This window comes from Abrus precatorius, unplaced genomic scaffold, assembly GCF_003935025.1.
Source record: "Abrus precatorius isolate BTA unplaced genomic scaffold, Abrus_2018 Scaffold7, whole genome shotgun sequence".
Taxonomy (NCBI): Eukaryota; Viridiplantae; Streptophyta; class Magnoliopsida; order Fabales; family Fabaceae; genus Abrus; species Abrus precatorius.
Window position 1 is genome coordinate 23,153,685 of NW_020874417.1, and position 17,255 is coordinate 23,170,939.

A 17,255-nucleotide genomic window follows, 5' to 3' on the forward strand; every position below is an offset into this window, starting at 1 on the left:
TCATCATCAAGACTGAGTATTTGTTATTCTTTGAAAAAAAATAGATCTAAGTTGATCTATAAACCAAGAAAATGCTAACAATATATTAAAAACACTTATTTCATAGATCCATCAATTTTTAAAAATTACTTTAACAATACTTACATAAAAAGTGTGTTAAAACATTTTAAAAAATGTCCTGCCCACCTTCCTCTCTAAACCAAACATAAACATATTGTACACATTGGAATTAATTCCAAAACTCGAGTATTTGTCACTATGAGAAAACAGGTTTACTACATTTGGATTGGCCGAGATGGCAAGAGTGATGGCTTTCTGTTGTTCTTCCCTCTCAGCTTGAGAGGACTCCAGATTAAAGGTTTCCGTTGAAGTGCAACGATAGCTGGATGCCTGGAACCCAGCCTTGACACTGGCTGTGTGGGACTGCCCATGAACTTGCTGCTACTTCTAACACACATCGGTGTTGTCTCAACTGATGCTCTCAACTCCGGCAATGGAGCAAACAAACATGAATACCTATCTTTCCTTTGGCTCCTTATCAGTGATTGGTGACCCCCAACACTGTTTCCACCGGTGTATCTGAGGGCCGAGGTACGAAGTGGAGTTGTCATGTCAGAAGTTGTGTCATGACGCAGTGTAGCTATGGAGACCCTTCTCCTTGGCTGAAGGACCTGTGTTGTTGATGGCACAGACACAGGTGGTCTCATGGCAATGGAGACCCGCCTCCTTGCCTGAAAGATCTGTGATGATGATGGTAAAGGTGATGGTCTCTCGGCAATGGATGCCCTGCGTCTTGGTTTTGCAAAGCCTTCTCTGTTTGTTGCCATTGAGTTCCTTCTGGCAGAGTTTTCCTTTCCATTCATGAATGCGGTATAACTCTTTGAAGTAAGAGGAGACGGTGGAGGCAACGAATTAGCTATTCTTCTCAGTGGCAGTCTCAGTTTTGAAGGATTCAGTGGTGGCTTCTTATCTGTCATGGTTTTATGAGCATTTGTCTGCTGTAATGATGGAGGTTGAGCTGAAATAGCAGCAAGCGATCTACTTTCTTGCTTTAGTCTGGTTTTTCTCTCTTCTGCTATCTGGTTCTCAAGGTCCCGAACCTATCATGTGACATGAAATTGTGAATGTATTTACAAAATATCACTTTGAAAAAAAGACATCTTGTATGGGTTACTTGCATGAAGATTATACCTTTTCCTGAAGGGTTCTACAATGGTGTTCTCTTGCAGCAAGCCTGAGTTGCAACATTTGCAAGTTATCCTGTAATTTCTTAGTTTCCTTCTCGTCTTGTTTGAGCTTTTCTGCCTTCAATTATGAAAAAAATTCTTATTTTCAGGAATTGAAAAAATCACGGTTATTACTTATTCTTATTAAAAGAACAATTTTACTTTAGCTTACCATTTGCTTGTACTTGAACACCTCACTGTGATCTACTTGCTTGCGAGCTGCGCCACTCTCGATTCCGCGAACCCGGGTAGCAAAATTAAGAGAGCAGAGTGTCTCTCCTAAGTCTGCTGCACTTGGACTTACCTGGACAAACATCAATGTTTTACAGTCTCCTCCTGCATTTCAGCCCCGGATCAAAGATGTATTAGTGAAATCAAATCACAAAGGCGTCATTTTCAAAGGATCATAAATTCATAATGATGAAGTGAAATCTCACCTAAAGAGCTTTGCAGTATATGAGTGAGTTTCGAGTTCCTGTCTCAAACAGAAAACACAAATATTAGTGAGATAAAGGATCATTCTGTGCGAATGTGTTTAAGAGAGTAAACGAGATTTTGCCTGTAAGGGATGTGGGATGATTTAGAAGCAAGGGCAGAGATGACATCACCGAGCGCTGAAAGAGACTTATTTATGAATTGAGATTCCTTCAGTCTTTCTCCTTCAGCTTCAGTTTTTCCTATGCGCTCACTACCAGCTAAGTCTACTAGCCAAAGGTGACTTCTTGTTCGCTGGCCATTGATTAAATTCTCCCCCATTACAGTTACTCGCAACAAGCTGCATGAGTACATGTAAAACCACTTCTTTCTCATTATCAAAAATCAATAATGTGAAATAACTTCTGTACCAAGACCAATAGTTTCATCGAGATAATTTCATTATATCTACTGACACAAAGAAGCTACTGCCTCGGTTTCAAAAATGACATTCCAGGAAAATAACAATCATTTAATATGATAAAAATATTTAAGAAATTGAAAATTACGATCTTCAAAAATATAAAATACAAACACTTAAGTTCACAAGTAAATATGAAGTACAGACATGAATTAAGTTTATCCGTAAGAATTAAGATATACCAATGAGAACGGCTGCTAAGCTCATTAGCACAGGTGGATCCAACAGATCTGACTCGGTTTCCAGTCTTAAGCATTTTCCACACATCTTCGGTTCCATAAACACGAGCTTCAACAAGTCCAGGGACTTCTTGGGTTCCTTCTGCAGCTTGCTTTATCTCCAATCTGAAATTTAAAAATTTTTTTCTTCATCAGTGACACACTCTTGGGAACGTTTTATACATGAAATTTTCATACATGTAGGTGTGGTAGAGGGAAGAAAAACTGGTGGCTTAGTTAAGAAATATAACCGCTTCAAGGAAATCTACTTGTAATGCAGAAATGATTAAAAACCATGCAGCTCATAAGAATGTCATGTTTAGAACAAATAAACCTATAATGTCATGTTTCATTTTAGACTATCCAAGTAAATCAACACGTCACAGGAATTCTCAGATCTTGTTTTTATTAACATAACATGAAAATGGCTGTTTAAATATAAAAGAAAAGAACTAAAAGCTACAATGCCAAGTCCTCCAAGAGATCTGAGAACTCACTTCTTCATAGGTTGGGTAGAATTTTCCACCAAGAGATCTTTTATCTTCTCATTGTATACCTCCAACATGCTAACAGACAAATCATACTTAATTACCCTTTGTCTCTCTTCTGTTATCCGAAATAATTCTTCTAGGGTTCTGTAGTTAACTCCTCTGTGTTCTGGTGTTCCCTCCATTGTAAATGTTTTACCAGTTCCAGTTTGCCCATAGGCAAATATGCAGACATTATAGCCATCCAATACTGATATAACAATGGGTTTGGTTTGCTGAAAAACGGCCTCTGCAGGATAAAATAATACATTCACGTTTAATCATTTTCCGGAAAAAAAATTCTTCATTGCAAGCCTAACAAAAGTTGTAACTTCTCTTGTACCTTGATTATCTTCAGGCCTAAATACGTGATCAAACTTAAATTGCTTCTTAGAAGAATCTGAGCAAATGACTTGAAGTTCATTCTCAGAAGAAGACTCAAAATTGACAACAGACGCGGACCCGTTTGCCATTTCACTCTCATTTAATGGTCTGCATCTGCAGAAAACTCTGATATTTCCCCTGAGTTCAATCACTTCATTGTAAAGCCGCCTACGCTCAGAAGACTCCTCCAGGTACTTTCTTTTCAAGAGTTCATATTCAGAACCTAGTACCAAATAAAAATCCCATAATCTATTGTATTAATCATATAACTAAAATAAAAGAACGAGAGTATATTCAACTTTTCTTAGTTTTCTACCAGAGCCATACCTAGAAGCTGAACAGACTTCAAAACATCAGGTCCCGGAAAAGATTCGATAGTTAGTTTCACTTCATCAGACAAGACCACATGCTGCTTCTTCAAATCCTGTTGCACGAATAATAAAATTCAGGTAAGCTTTATGCGAAAAAAGAACAAGAACTGAGAATCCATAACTTTAAGGGAAAAGAAAGAGATAAGATTCAACGTGGTTTTAAACCAATAATAACGATTTACCTGAATTTTTGTACTCGTATCAATGATTTTCTTCAATATGGGAAGTGTATGACCTTTATCAGGAGAAACTTCATGGATTCCACTGGACAAACTGTGTTCATCCATGCAGTCAGCGTTCTCCTTTTCTTGCTTCGATACAATATCTGATGATATTCCAAAAATCAATAAACGACTAATAACTTAATTTTGGCTGAGACTATTGAAGGAAATGGTCCAATACTCCAATTAATATTTATTTTGTTTTGCATGCTTCCAAATGCCAACGGAAAATTGAATAGAAAATAGCATGGGAACCTGAGTGGTCAGCGATTGACGGCTGCTGGAGTTCGCAGTCAAGAACGAAGCGATGGAATTTTTCAGCAAGCATTTGAATTTGAATGGTTCGATCTGCAAAAACAGTTGAGTCGCATTATAGAACGAAGCAATTCAATAGATTCGTGAGGGGAAAGAAAGAGAGAGAGTACCGTTCATGGCTTCTGGGAGAAGAAAGATAAACAATTGCAAGATCTTTCAGAGCGCGAGAGAAAGAGGGTGTGTGTATGCTGATGAAATGGGTATCGGGTTCTTTTGTTCATGAGATTTCAATGTTTGAAATTACAACGGCTATATAAAATTCACCGGAGCGTATATAACACCGACGTTAGTTTTGGGCCCGACGATGGGCCTCCATGGTTGATGGGCAACCCAAACTAAAAAACTACCAGGCAAAATAGAAAAAAAGAAAAAACGAAAAGTAATCCCAACAAAATAAAGAGATCACCTGTTCTAAACATTTAATATACAAATTAATTTTTTTTAAAACATTGAATATGTTTTAAAAATTAAATTTAAGAAATTATATACAAATTACTTTTAAAAATAAATTTTTGGAAATGATTTTATATCTTTCAAAGATTAAATTCTATATGTGATTTACAAATGCCTTTCAAAATTGAACTTTTAAAATATATTAAACACACTTTAAAAATTATTATTTAAAAAATACATATATAGTAGTGTGAATAAAAAAAAAGAGAGAGTAATACCCATGGTTTTTAAAACCGAAACGGTAAAGGTGTTGGTAGATTTAATGGTTCGACCGCAAATGAACCGGTAATTATATGGTTAAAATTATATAGTTTTTAAACACCAAACTTGCACATTTGAAAATCAGGTTCAAATCTAAAGAAATTAGCCAACCAATAAAAATATATGGCTTGTATTTCAGAAACGATTATTGGGTATTTGGAACTGCGTTAAATTTGTACCTTAACTGGATGCTAAAACGTAAAACGTGTAGAACTAATTAAATTAAATTAAAAGCCAGCGAGGAAGAGCAGTTTATACCTTAGACTCTGCACTTGATCATACCAAGTAGGCATTAATTTGCAATATTCATCAATATCCATGGCCTTTGGCGAAGGAACAGATTAACAGGAACAAGTTGAATGGCTTCTTCAAGCATAACCAGCAACTTCCACTTTAACTACCATCCTTCAATATCCCTTCCAACCTCAGCCACTCGTTTTTCCTTATCCTTCTCACACCCTCTACTTTACAATGGCCTTTCCCTTCACCCTGCAAGCTCAAGCTCCAGAGTTTTTGCCAAGTTTGAGAAATTCCAAAGCGAACCTTCCCAAGAGGCTGAGCCTTCGTTCTCATTAGAAAATACAGAAAATTCTGTTGAGGATGATGAGGAAGATGACAGGTATGGCTACTTCACAATTTGAGCTTTGTAAATTATGTTCTTTTTTCAATTTAGGTGTTGCAAGTCTCAGACCACAGTGGATAGACAGAGTTATATTTTCCATAAATAGCATAGCAATCTTATCTTCAGGATTAAATATACAAGCTTTGTTTTGCGTTGGCTGTTTTGCTTTGAGTTGTGTTCTAGAAACTCAAACATCATTCTTCTTCAGAATGTTTGTGCCGTTTTGTGGTCTAGTCTGTTCATCAATTTAGTCACACCATGTTTTGAAGTCATATGTGAATAGGAAGTTCAAAGTTGGTAGAATGCAGGAGTCAGATATACATTCCAATGAGTATAAAAAAATTTTGACTTTTTTGCTTTCTGTTTCAGTTGTTTGCCTTCAGACTTGGAGGGTGCAGTGCGGCAATCAAGTGAGGCCGCAGCTTCTTTTATAATTTCAGGGGGGATGAGAGCCATAGTATGTACCAAAATTTCAAGCCTCTTTATTTATTTCACACATTCCAAGTTGAAGTTAGTTTGAGTGACTTCAGATTTTTTTATTTTTGACTTATTAAACCCTGCGTTGAAGACTTTCAAAGTATTGCAATCCTTCTAAGAAGCCCAATTATCTTAACCTTTTTAAGATCAACAACTTTGTAAATTCAACTTGTTTGAGGTGACCAAAAGTAAGATCAAAATTAAATTTTTCATTATTTTGTATCTCATGTATGATGTAACTAAATGATTAGCAAAGGCAGTTAAGTCTTAGAAAATGTTGCTTTCTAGAATGCAGTTTAATTGGCGGATTAATTTGTCAGTCAAAATTAGAAATTGTTCTTTCAGGTGCATGGTACCACATGCTTCATACGCTAATTTTTTTTATCCGTCTATGACAGGTTGAACTTTTAATCCCCCAACTGCAATTTTTGGATGACGAAGGGGCACAGGTGGAACTCTGGGAATTGTCAAGGATTTTTTTGGATACACTCATTGATGAAACAAAATTCCAGGTTAGTGGAATGTTTCTAAGAGTTATAAACTTTTAGTGCATGAAGTATATGAAGGGTTTTCTTAATTCAAAATGATTTCTCCATTTCCTAACTTATACCTACTAGTATATTTCTCCATGATGTCATTCCATGTGTTATGTTCATTTAAGTTGAATTGGTTTCTTTTGAACTTCTCTACCACTGGATGTACAAGCATGTTTATGCCATTTTTAGCGTCCTACTTCAATAGTCTCCTTTGTAGCGCAGTAGGCAGCTAGTATATCAGTTTACGTGGTATCATGAATTGTTTAGTAATTCGCTATCAAGAGGTCAGAAATAGAACTTGAAAATTTTAGAGGACAGTATTAGCATCCTCCAAAATTCATTTGGGATCACAAAAGAGATGGTTGTGCCGATTACTGACTTTTCTGCACATAAGTATTCACTAACTGGATGCTAATTGTACAAATACTGGTTTTTCTGCATATTATCTTCTATGATTATGGTGCTTCATGATGAATTCAATACAATGTGCATTGATGCATTTTTTAAGTTGTTCAGTTTCTAAGTTTCATGAGTTTGATTGCTAGAGAGTTAAAGCCATATTTCCAGATGCTGGTGCAGCAGCACTTCTAAAATATCGGTGGAAAGATGCTCAATTTAGATTTGCAAGGTGATTTCCAACACATTGATTAATGCTTCATGTTTTATTCTGTTGGCAAAATAGTTGTAGGATATACGATCAAATATTTGATTCTGACTTTTGCATGTATGTGCTTGATGGCTATGCTGTTGCAATTTGGTCCAGAATTTTTTTTTTTCCCTCTGTATTTATAGTCATGATATAGCTATATTATGATCAGTTCCTTTTGCTGTTTATCCAGCTTAAGTGACCGAAAGCCTGTAGAAAGTGACGATGAGATGGTGGTTATGATTGTTCCTGATTATCAGATGTTAGAATATGTAGAGAGAATTGCATCCAATCTCTCAAATGATCCAGTAAATCCCCAAACTCTCCTCTTCTAAATTGATTGAAATCTAAACATCCATCTACTGAACAATGCAATAAACTTTCCTCATCAAGAGAGAAAGCAATAAGTGAAAGCTGCTTATATGTGCATCAGAGTTCTGAACTAATGGCAAGGGATTATGAACTAATAATACTTCTCATATCAAGACTGCAAGATAGCAGCCTCACTCTGTTTGATTATAATATTTATAATTTTCCTTCAAACTATGTATATATTGGCAGCCTAAGCCCCTTATCATGTGGAATCCACGTTTGGTTAGTGAAGATGTTGGGGTTGGAGTTAATGTCCGGAAGTTAAGGCGCTACTTCCTAAGGTGCAATTTCTGAGCTATCTGTATTAATGGTTTACTTCTTTAGCTTCAACTGAATGAATATATTATCTACATAAACTGGAGCTGGATTTTTGTTTTCGTTATTTTTCTAGTACTATCTGTATTAAGTTCCTTTCTAGCGCTTTCTTATTTTCAATGCAATTTATTTTGCAGAATTGGTTTATTCTGATTACATCAGACTACTAAATTCTGATCTTTTGTTGTACAGCACCTTTACAACTGTCTATTTCATGCGACCTATGCCATTTGGTGCAATCTTTAGGTGTTATCCAGGGTATGGTCTTTCTTTTCCTACCTTGAGGTTATTATATATAAATATCGATCATATTGGCATCCTGTTTTGATTTCTATAACTCAATTTTCAAATAGTCTACATCCATAGTTAACTCTTAGCCTAGTCCAACCAAAACTAGTCACAAAAAATTAATTTTGGATTTAAAAGTGGATAGTTTGATTCACTTTATTTCTACATGTTTGAGTGCAATCTGGGCATGATTCAATATTGTATTCTGCTTCCGTGAAGATAAAAATTGTGAATTTTGCACTGTTAACCCTATGTGAAAGATTTTGGCCCGCCATAATTGCTGGCGCCAAATATTAATTGTAAAGCATAATCTATTTATGATTTGTTGTGTGGTTCCTGTTTTGTTGATCACACTCAGAATGTGGAAAGTGTTCAGTGATGACAAGGATAGACCAGATAGATATTTGCTTGCCAAGGAATTTGTCAACCGTCCTGATTCTGAAGATATTGAGGTCAGTAGCTTCAATTCTAAACTACCTTGCCGGATAGTAAAGATACAATACACCCATTTTGTATCTACATAGTTGAGAAAGCCATTATTCCTTTTGCCGGCTTTTCTAAAAAAACTTTTAAATAGAAGGAAAAACATCATTATAGAGTGAGGTAAGACAACAAATTTGTTGGTGAATGAATACCTTACAGTGAAAAGACCCTTAACCCAACCTAAGGAAAAAGAAAAAGGAAAAGGGTCACTGACCTTGATATGCTTACATCCTTAAAATTAATATGATAATTTATTAAAATCTCTTGGGTATCCTTATCAATATGGTGCAGCTTCTATTTGGCAATGAAGAACAGAAGTCAGAGCAAGGGCAAGGCTTGCTTGACAAAGCGGCAGGCATCTTCTCTTCAATTAGCCGGTTCATGAAGGCTATTTGATGATTGATGATGATGGTCTTCCATACTCGTTCTCATCAATAGTGCATCCTGCCCCCATTCATGTCAATTCTATGTTTACTTCTCCAAATTAGTTTTAGAAGTCATACAGCTTTTATCATATACTATAATGCATGTATACATATTATGTTGTATTTGACTTTATGCCAACTGCCAAGTTTTGTTAAGTGTTTATCCCTACTTTGTATAGGAAAATGCTTTTATTTTGCCAAACGCTAACAATCGGCTAGAAGAATAATGAAATTTTCAATCACAGATAAAATTAACTCATTATCAAGTTACAAGTCAAAAAATGATTGAGGAATATCATAACCTTCACTCCATTCCCAAGAGCCTTAGCACTCAAAAGATACTCAGTCTCGTTGAGACAGCTTGATCCTGTAAACGGCTCCAAGCTAAATTGAAACCAAAAAAAAAAGGACGAGCGTTTAGTTAAAAAAAAACGACAGCAACTATGCAAGAATCCCTACTAAAAACAGAGAAAATTACCAAACTTAAAAGGGCACCATAGACGAAGAAAGCCAAGTGAGCAACACTTCTTTTTAGCAAAGAAAGTTCATTTAAAAGGAACGATCAAACCATTAAAATTGTATAGAATGTTTAAAAATTGCACTTCTTTCTACAATGGTTTAAGAATCTCGCCCTTCCTTTTTATTGCACAGACTGAAAAACAACGCACTGGAAATATCAACCTATCATGGTCTTATCTGTGACATACAATGGGAAATATGAATCCTCGAATGTTGTCTGCCGATGTTGACTTTTTTGTAAGTCATTGGAAACAAAAAAAAAAAAAACTCATGAAGTTCTCTCATGATGCACTTTAAGTACAGAGAGTTGATTAGTTCACAAGATTGACTGTAACGTCATTAAAGAGCTCCATGTATGGTTTGTCCGTGGTAATTCCATCCATGCAGAGTAACTCGAGGACTAACACCCGGGGGAACCTCAAAAGATATTTTAATAGTCATGGTCTCTCCTGGCACCAGTGAAAAATAGTTATCTGAGTAATGAACTGGGAGAATTCTTGTGTCTTCCCCTTCCTTGTGTTCCCTACTTGCAGCATGAATAGAGAAATGAAGGAAGAAAGCAACACCTGTGTCTTGTCCATTAACTTCAGAAACCTTTAAACCATCACTTTTCCCAGCAAAGCATTCGTGTATCCTCCTAAACCAACCAACTTCGTGTTCATTTCCAGCCCCACTACGTACAGTTTCCATTGAGTCTGTAACTAAACAACTATTGCTTTGTTTAGCTGTTGAACTGTGCTCAAATGTTAAACTTTTAGAGTCTGGTCTCTTAGATGCGTTTTGCACATGCATTTGAAGTTCATAAGTGGATCCTTCAATGAAAACCTCGGAAGTTATCTTGAGAGGTATTTTCTTCTTCCTATACGGCTCTAACAGCTTGTAATCTCCACCCGGAAGATGCAGCCAATAAAAGTTTCGTGACAAAATTTTATTATCTGACATGCTGTACAATTTAAGAAGAAGAAAGTAGACTGGCTTAGGATTTTTTGACTTCGGATACTTCATCTCAACAATAGGAGTTACTTTTTTTGGCAGCATAGTGAGATTTTCATGAACTTTGTAGTATGGACATGTGCCTTCAAGGTCCCACACTGAAGCTTCAATAGCTACACTAGACAATTCTTCTGATGTAGTATTAACAACCTGTTTTAAGAAGTAAAATGAAAGAAAAAATCTAAGAAACTGTTCATCACTGGACCATCAAAAAATTGGCATAGGAAGTTGTGGTGATTATTCCAATTTTCACCGGTTTAGAACTCTTGTAATCTTTTTCACTTGCTCTCAATTTTCAATTTATAAAGTAAAAAAAGTGTTTCAAATTGTTAGATGATGTTTCAGTTTCATTCCCAACACATAAAAATAGAAGTTTAATTCAGTTCCTTACCTCTATAAAGTATGTAGCCAGATTAAGCTGTACATGAATTGGCTCTGCAGCGCATCGACAACCATAAAAACCTGCTGTTTGGTCAAGTAGATGATCATAAAATTGACCTCTCAGACCAGTCCAAGGATTTTGTGTCTTCCAAATTAATACTCCTGTATATTTTGTCCACATGTGAGAAGTCCATCCTTCCAGAAGAGCTCTATATTGTATATAGTTAGCTAGTTGAGCCTGAGAAGATTATACCATAAAAAATAAAAATGAAAAACAGAACATAACCGGAGGATTGAAAATGCATCATAAATGACCACCTGGATGAAGTTATCTCTTACCTTCAAACAAAAATCATCAAGATCTTTTACAGCTCCATAAAGCTGAATTTGATCATGAACCTTGGTTGGGTTTGAATATGGAACGTATTTGTGGTATTTCCATATGGGATTTGGAACTTCTTCTATATAACCATTGGAAAGTTTCTTAAACAATGGTATCTGCCATCCCTCTGAAGGCATTGTTGCTCTTATTGTAGCAGCAACTGGCATTCCTACAGAACCAACCTCAGGGTTGAATCCATACTTGTAAAAGCTACCCTTGAAGAAATCTTCAGGATTTTGAATTACATAAGGTCCATCAGTGAAGTTCCCCTTCCCATCTGCAAACCCATCCCATAATGATCCTTCTATGTAAATCCGCGTGCCATCAAGATACTGGCTAGGATCCCCCAACCTTGGGGACAAGTCACCTAGGGGTTTTCCTTTCTCTCGTACTTGTTCAAAATAAGGATGAAGTTTCAGATCATTTTTCAGAGCAGCATTTATATCATTTGGTGGAATTTGTTCATTTCCTCCCACCCACAGGGCAAGACTAGGATGATTTCTAAGAAGCTTGACCGTGTCCCTAGCACAAAACAAGAAAAGATCATGGTCCAGTGGACCATTTGGATTCGATACTGGGATACCACGTCCATCAACATCCCCAGTAATCCAGAATTCTTGCCATACCTACAAGATTTACCAGTAATATGATCAATTATCAAAATCAAAACTTCCACTAATGTAACATACCTAAAATAATGGGTGGGACCAAGGTGATCTGATGATGATGTATTAATTCTAAACTAGTAAATCAACGGTGATAATTTGGTCTAGCTGCTGCAGCACTTATAAGAGTTTTTTCTACTTCTTTTTTTTTCATAAAATGACATGTTGAGATTTAAGCACAGGCTCTGGATATCCCAGTATTGAAAATCATCTGATCTCATAAATCTAACCAGCTTTAATAACAATGATGGAGCTATTCAAGCTTCATACAAACTGCTACATCTATGATCTATGCAAAGGTACTCAAAAAGGAAAGGAAGATTAATAAACCACATAGGCACACTGCACAGCAGTACTAATGCAATAAATGCATAAAAAAATATAACAAAGGAAAAAAGAATATTAAGGTGCACATGTAAGCAAGAATGAGGGTGTAGTACATCTTACCAGAAGACCATAATAGTCACAATAATGATAAAACTCAGGCCTTTCAGAGAGTCCACCACCCCAGCATCGAAGCATGTTAAAATTCATATCTGCATGAAACTTAATGTCTGTATTGTATCGCTTCTTAGACAGTCGCAGTAGCCCATCAGACAATATCCAGTTACCCCCTCGTATAAATATTGGTTCTCCATTGACTTTGAACAACCTATGAAAACATGGAGAAAAACATCTATCAAAACAGTTTAAAGTTTGAATTAATTCTACTAAGGAAAAGGTAAAGTATTACTATATTGAAGAAGTATAAGAAATCATAATACCTTCCACCAGTAGCATCATCAATATGGCTCTCAATGTTGCGGAATCCAAAGTAATGGCCCCATGAATCAGACTCACCAAATCCTTTAACATCAACGTTAATAATAACATTGTACAGAGATTGCTTCCCCATTCCATTGGGCCACCATAAATTTGGCTTGTAGAAGAAGAGCTGCCAATGCAGATCATTAGCACTTGAAAAGTTGTGATAAACCTCAAATTACACAAGTCCACAGGATCAATAGTATAATGATTAATGAGGCTATAAAAGCTTATCAATCCAGGATCGCATACTTTGACAACTTGCAAAAGAAAAGAAAGAAAGAAAGAAATGTGACATAAGCCATAGAAACAAGTTTGCACAAATGCAGCCCTAGAAACATAGCAATACCAACAAATGATACATGTCATATACCAAGACAATAATGTATGAAATAAGAAAAATTTAAAGTACAATCTTTTTTTTATAAAGATATCTTGAATTAATAATTAAGTTCTTCAAATGTTTTAAAAGTCTATACAGGTACATACATACAGTTTATTAAACTTTGTCTTAAGCAGAACAAATGCTGTCACTGACCTCAGGAAATGTATATTGCACCCGTGACCTTGCAGGAACTGAAAGATTCTGAGTTTGAAGCTGCTCTACTAAGTGAATGCTCCCCTCAATTTCCGTTGTCACATGGATGCTCATAGAGCACTCCGCAGTCCAGGAGCTCCTGTTTTCCAACTCAGTTGTGGCATGTAGATATACTCTCTTATAATTGTCAAAAAATGATGACACCAAGTGGGGATCAATTATTTTTACTGGCTGCACCCAAACACATACACCAGAATCATCCTAACAAAGAACTGCTAGAATCAACTACAAATCAACTCTCAAAAAATGCTTGCTCAGATTGAGAAAATGTATAGAATGCATGAAAAGAAAAATCAAGAAAGCAGTTATGATGTTTAGCTCGTGTCTCTGCAATATTCTGATTTTGTTTTCCAGACATCTTAGTGACTCCTCAAGTTGTATATCATCGTTGCAATATATGGTTGGATCTAGAGGAGTTCAGTAATATTTAATATGAATTGAAGAATATATATAAATGAAAATCTAAAGCTCTTTTTCTTTGGGGGTAAATAGTAAATAGCAAAGGGCAAAGACAGTACATTGAAAAGAGAAACATGAAGAGTAGGAAAAACAAGCTTTAATAATTGGTCTCAATGGTAAATTTTAACTGCATGATAAACAAATAATAGAGGCTTTGAAAGGAACTAAAAAAGCATCTAATACAACTCACCCCAGTAATAGAAATGGAAACCTCATCCCATATTCCAGTATTCCTATCTCTGCAAACAAATTAAATACTTACAATAGTTATTGATACAGTTTACTTTATAATGCTTCTTCATGGTTCAGAAACTCTACAAAACTCAGTCTACAAGCAATGCCCAAAATGCTCTATATTTTATTTTCCCTTTTTTGTGCATAGAGGTCATCACAAAGTCATCAAAGGAAATTTTGAATAACATATCCAAATGAAATTTAGTGCCATATGTCACATAATGTATGCTTCATTGCTTCTACTTATTTGATGTCTTATTTTTCCTTTTCAGGTCAACATTATGTCCTTTACATCAACTTTTATGGTGAGTGAAACTTAATACAACAACAACTAAGCTTTATCCTACTAGGTAAGGTCGGCTACATATATCGCACAAGATATGACACTATTGAACTCAGTCAAAAATTAAATTTTCAGAAATCCAGCTAATCAAAAGGTCTCTTTTAATGTGAGTGAAACTTAATGACAGAGTAAAATGGTCTCCACGTTGTCATGGGAATATATATTCCAATTATTTAATCACATAAAAACATCAAATTCATTGATTCTTAATTGATGTTAGAATGACAAGGAGATCACTAGTTTGTTACCATGCAACGATATATATACCAAAAATAAAATTAGTTACCACACAAGTAAAAACAATTTCACCTTATAGGAGCTATCCAATCCCAACCTTGAACATATTGTGTGGCCACATCCTTTCCTATCTACACAAAAGAACAAAAAACATGACTTATATATTCTACAAGCATCACTCACTCTTCCTCGCTCCTTGTTTCTAACTCTTAAAACTCAACAGTTTATAGAAGTCATCGACCACTTGAATAGATAATTGACACGTCCACACAACATGAAATAAAATAATAAAAATGAACAAAATTAACAAGTTGGATTTATTAATTGAATTTCGGACCTCGTGATCACCGCCTTGTCCCCCCTCAGGAGGAATGCTCCCAGGATGATCCGGAGGGTAAACAAGAACAGCAAGCAGATTACTACCCTCAGAATGAACAATATTAGTAACATCAAGAGAATGCCTCCGAAACATTCCTTTTGGAAGGACCATTTTGTGGCCATTTAAATAAACCTCAGCAGAGTAATTGATTCCACGGAAGTTCAAATCACAATGCTGATTGCTTGCCTGCAAAGGGTCAAGTAGTCAGCACTTAGCAATGTCCATCAAACCAGAAACCAAATCAAAATTAAATCACATTACATTAAAAATCTAAAATTGTTTAAAGAGACAGAGAGAGAGTAGAATCCGTACCAGCTTACACTGAAAAGTTGTAAAGAACCAGAAGGTATAATAGTCTCTTCCAGAATCAGCAATATCAAAGATTGCCTCATTTCCGAGTCCATAAAAAGGATCAGGCACCATTTTGTTCTTCACCAAGGTCGCCAGAACACTGAATCAACAAAAAAACACTTCATTAACTAAGGTTACTTCAAAGCAGTCACTTTCACAAGAAACATTAGCATAACACAACCAATAAAAAATGAAAGTAAACAGTGCATGTAGGATGCAGCATTGCAGCTACAGAGACAGAGAAAGAGAGACATTACGTTCCAGGAACGAGAGCTTCCATCCACGGTGAGGTGGAGGCAGAGGGAGGGTGAGTGGTGGTGAGTTGAGTGCCAGTGAGATGAACCTCAGTGAACCTAGCTGCAAGCCATCCCGAATCCAGCGTCGTTTTGCCCATTGCGCTGCTTAGAATGGGAAATGAACGACAACACCAAACTTGAATAGTTGTATTCACTGACCTCAGTTCACCCTTATCTTCTTCTTCTTCTTCTTCTTTTTCTTCTGTGAGTATTTTGTTTTCACTTTCTAATGAGCCATGACTCAGAGACAGGTAGATGAGTGAGTAATACTAATGTCGGTAAGCACAGGAGACAGAGGTGTATTTATGATATCTGTGAGGCACGTGGAATTTGTCTTCGCAACTTCTTATGTTAAGATCCACACAAGTGCCTTAGCTTGGGTGTATATTACCAAAATACTCTTCAAGGCTAGCTAGCTGTTACCCAACAGCAAAATTTTTACACTGCTGCAATTCAATTACCTATATTTGCTTGCTAGATTTTAGGGTTCCCTCCTCGTTTAGCTTTCTGTTTACCGTTTCTTTTAACCAGTTTATTGGTTCAATACACTGCCTCAAATCAAAAAATCTTGTTTGAGTTTGGTTGATTCTTCAACAAACTTAATGATTAAATGTTAAATTGAAATAACTTCTTACATTATATGTTAATTCACGTGTTTATTTGTGATTGTTTAAACTCAGCCCTAATAACTGAGTCTAAACAAAACTTTTTATTTTATATGTAAATTAAGGCCTAATTTGATCATGACATTTTCCATTCAAAGGATGTTTTCGTAATTGTAGAAAGAAAGGATACTTTGTTTTTATTTGGTTAATAACCATTCATTTCAAGCAAGTCAAGTCTCTGCCCCAATTTGCAACTTCTTCCACGAAAAAAGAATATCGATGCAGACCTTCATTATAACGAGTCAGCCACAAAAGTTTCCTCATAAAGAGATGCTAAAAAAAAGGTTTGTCTCACTGCTTAAAGAGCCATTAGAAGGTATTCCCATAGTAAACGTACCACTAGTCGTTCTTAACTCCCTTATTACTAGCCAACAAAGCTTAATGAAGTTATAATGAGATTGCAAGCACGAACATTTAGGCCAAAACAACAGTAACACTCTACACCATTAAAATAATGAAACACATGTGGGAATCAATTCTCCAAATACACGTAAGGAGATATGTCACTGGCTCGTGAAAGAGATAAGGGAAAAGGAGTGTGTTGTTTGCAATCTAAACACTAGCAAGTGCACTAGGATTGCAGCAAATAATGAGTAATTTTAAAATCTGAGTATCATCTCCACAGGGAATTAGGAACTCAATTATCACTTCACAGAAAAATAACCATTTGAGCCATACGAATTTGGGAAGAGAATTGTATCATCTAAAAGCAATAATCAGAGCAATCAAAAGTAAAGAACTTGCAGAAAAACAGAGTATAAGATTTGTGATGAAATGAAATAGCAATGAAGGATAGTTAGGAATTTACTTCACAAGAATATCAATATCAATCCAATTAAATCCTCTAAACATTCAAGCAATTGAATAATTGACAATCAGTTTCACATATACCTAGCCAAAGGTTAATTCCTTAA

General features: G+C 35.8%; 3 protein-coding genes across 5 annotated transcripts; 1 reads left to right on the plus strand and 2 right to left on the minus strand.

Annotated features, from left to right (window-relative positions):
- Positions 1-275: 275 nt before the first annotated feature.
- LOC113871643 (kinesin-like protein KIN-14S) lies at positions 276-4,274 on the minus strand. Its single transcript, XM_027508742.1, has 12 exons — positions 4,268-4,274; positions 4,098-4,190; positions 3,804-3,946; positions 3,578-3,674; positions 3,210-3,473; positions 2,837-3,116; positions 2,304-2,465; positions 1,786-2,001; positions 1,664-1,701; positions 1,399-1,562; positions 1,192-1,305; positions 276-1,100 (listed from the first exon to the last, which is right to left on the minus strand). The coding sequence occupies exons 1-12, from the start codon at positions 4,272-4,274 to the stop codon at positions 276-278; spliced, it is 2,403 nt and encodes an 800-aa protein (XP_027364543.1).
- A 679-nt stretch (positions 4,275-4,953) lies between these two features.
- Positions 4,954-9,231, plus strand: LOC113872133. Of its 2 annotated transcripts, XM_027509429.1 has the most exons (9): positions 4,957-5,490; positions 5,863-5,950; positions 6,369-6,482; positions 7,052-7,134; positions 7,346-7,460; positions 7,714-7,805; positions 8,032-8,097; positions 8,486-8,579; positions 8,902-9,231. In XM_027509429.1, the coding sequence occupies exons 1-9, from the start codon at positions 5,231-5,233 to the stop codon at positions 9,004-9,006; spliced, it is 1,017 nt and encodes a 338-aa protein (XP_027365230.1). In that variant the 5' UTR covers positions 4,957-5,230; the 3' UTR covers positions 9,007-9,231. The 2 variants fall into 2 exon arrangements, with proteins under 2 accessions (XP_027365231.1, XP_027365230.1); XM_027509430.1 differs by lacking the exon at positions 8,032-8,097 and having other exon boundaries at positions 4,954-5,490; positions 8,902-9,144.
- Positions 9,180-16,003, minus strand: LOC113872132 (mannosylglycoprotein endo-beta-mannosidase-like). 2 transcript variants are annotated; one of them, XM_027509427.1, is made up of 12 exons: positions 15,638-16,003; positions 15,342-15,480; positions 14,988-15,215; positions 14,723-14,781; positions 14,027-14,075; positions 13,318-13,548; positions 12,740-12,909; positions 12,423-12,627; positions 11,268-11,936; positions 10,939-11,166; positions 10,307-10,697; positions 9,180-10,249 (listed from the first exon to the last, which is right to left on the minus strand). In XM_027509427.1, the coding sequence occupies exons 1-12, from the start codon at positions 15,772-15,774 to the stop codon at positions 9,894-9,896; spliced, it is 2,862 nt and encodes a 953-aa protein (XP_027365228.1). In that variant the 5' UTR covers positions 15,775-16,003; the 3' UTR covers positions 9,180-9,893. The 2 variants fall into 2 exon arrangements, with proteins under 2 accessions (XP_027365228.1, XP_027365227.1); XM_027509426.1 differs by having other exon boundaries at positions 9,180-10,697.
- Positions 16,004-17,255: the final 1,252 nt, after the last annotated feature.

Coding starts and splice junctions, on each gene's coding strand:
- LOC113872132 (XM_027509426.1), bottom strand. CDS start 15,774: ATGGGCAAAACGACGCTGGATTCGGGATGGCTTGCAGCTAGGTTCACT. Junction 15,216..15,341: donor CAACTTTTCAGTGTAAGCTG/GTACGGATTCTA, acceptor GACCCTTTGCAG/GCAAGCAATCAGCATTGTGA. Junction 13,549..14,026: donor TTTCCATTTCTATTACTGGG/GTGAGTTGTATT, acceptor GTTTGGGTGCAG/CCAGTAAAAATAATTGATCC.
- LOC113872133 (XM_027509429.1), top strand. CDS start 5,231: ATGGCTTCTTCAAGCATAACCAGCAACTTCCACTTTAACTACCATCCT. Junction 5,491..5,862: donor GATGATGAGGAAGATGACAG/GTATGGCTACTT, acceptor TTTCTGTTTCAG/TTGTTTGCCTTCAGACTTGG. Junction 6,483..7,051: donor TTGATGAAACAAAATTCCAG/GTTAGTGGAATG, acceptor TTTGATTGCTAG/AGAGTTAAAGCCATATTTCC.
- LOC113871643 (XM_027508742.1), bottom strand. Junction 3,675..3,803: donor ATACGAGTACAAAAATTCAG/GTAAATCGTTAT, acceptor TTCGTGCAACAG/GATTTGAAGAAGCAGCATGT. Junction 1,306..1,398: donor TGTTCAAGTACAAGCAAATG/GTAAGCTAAAGT, acceptor TCATAATTGAAG/GCAGAAAAGCTCAAACAAGA.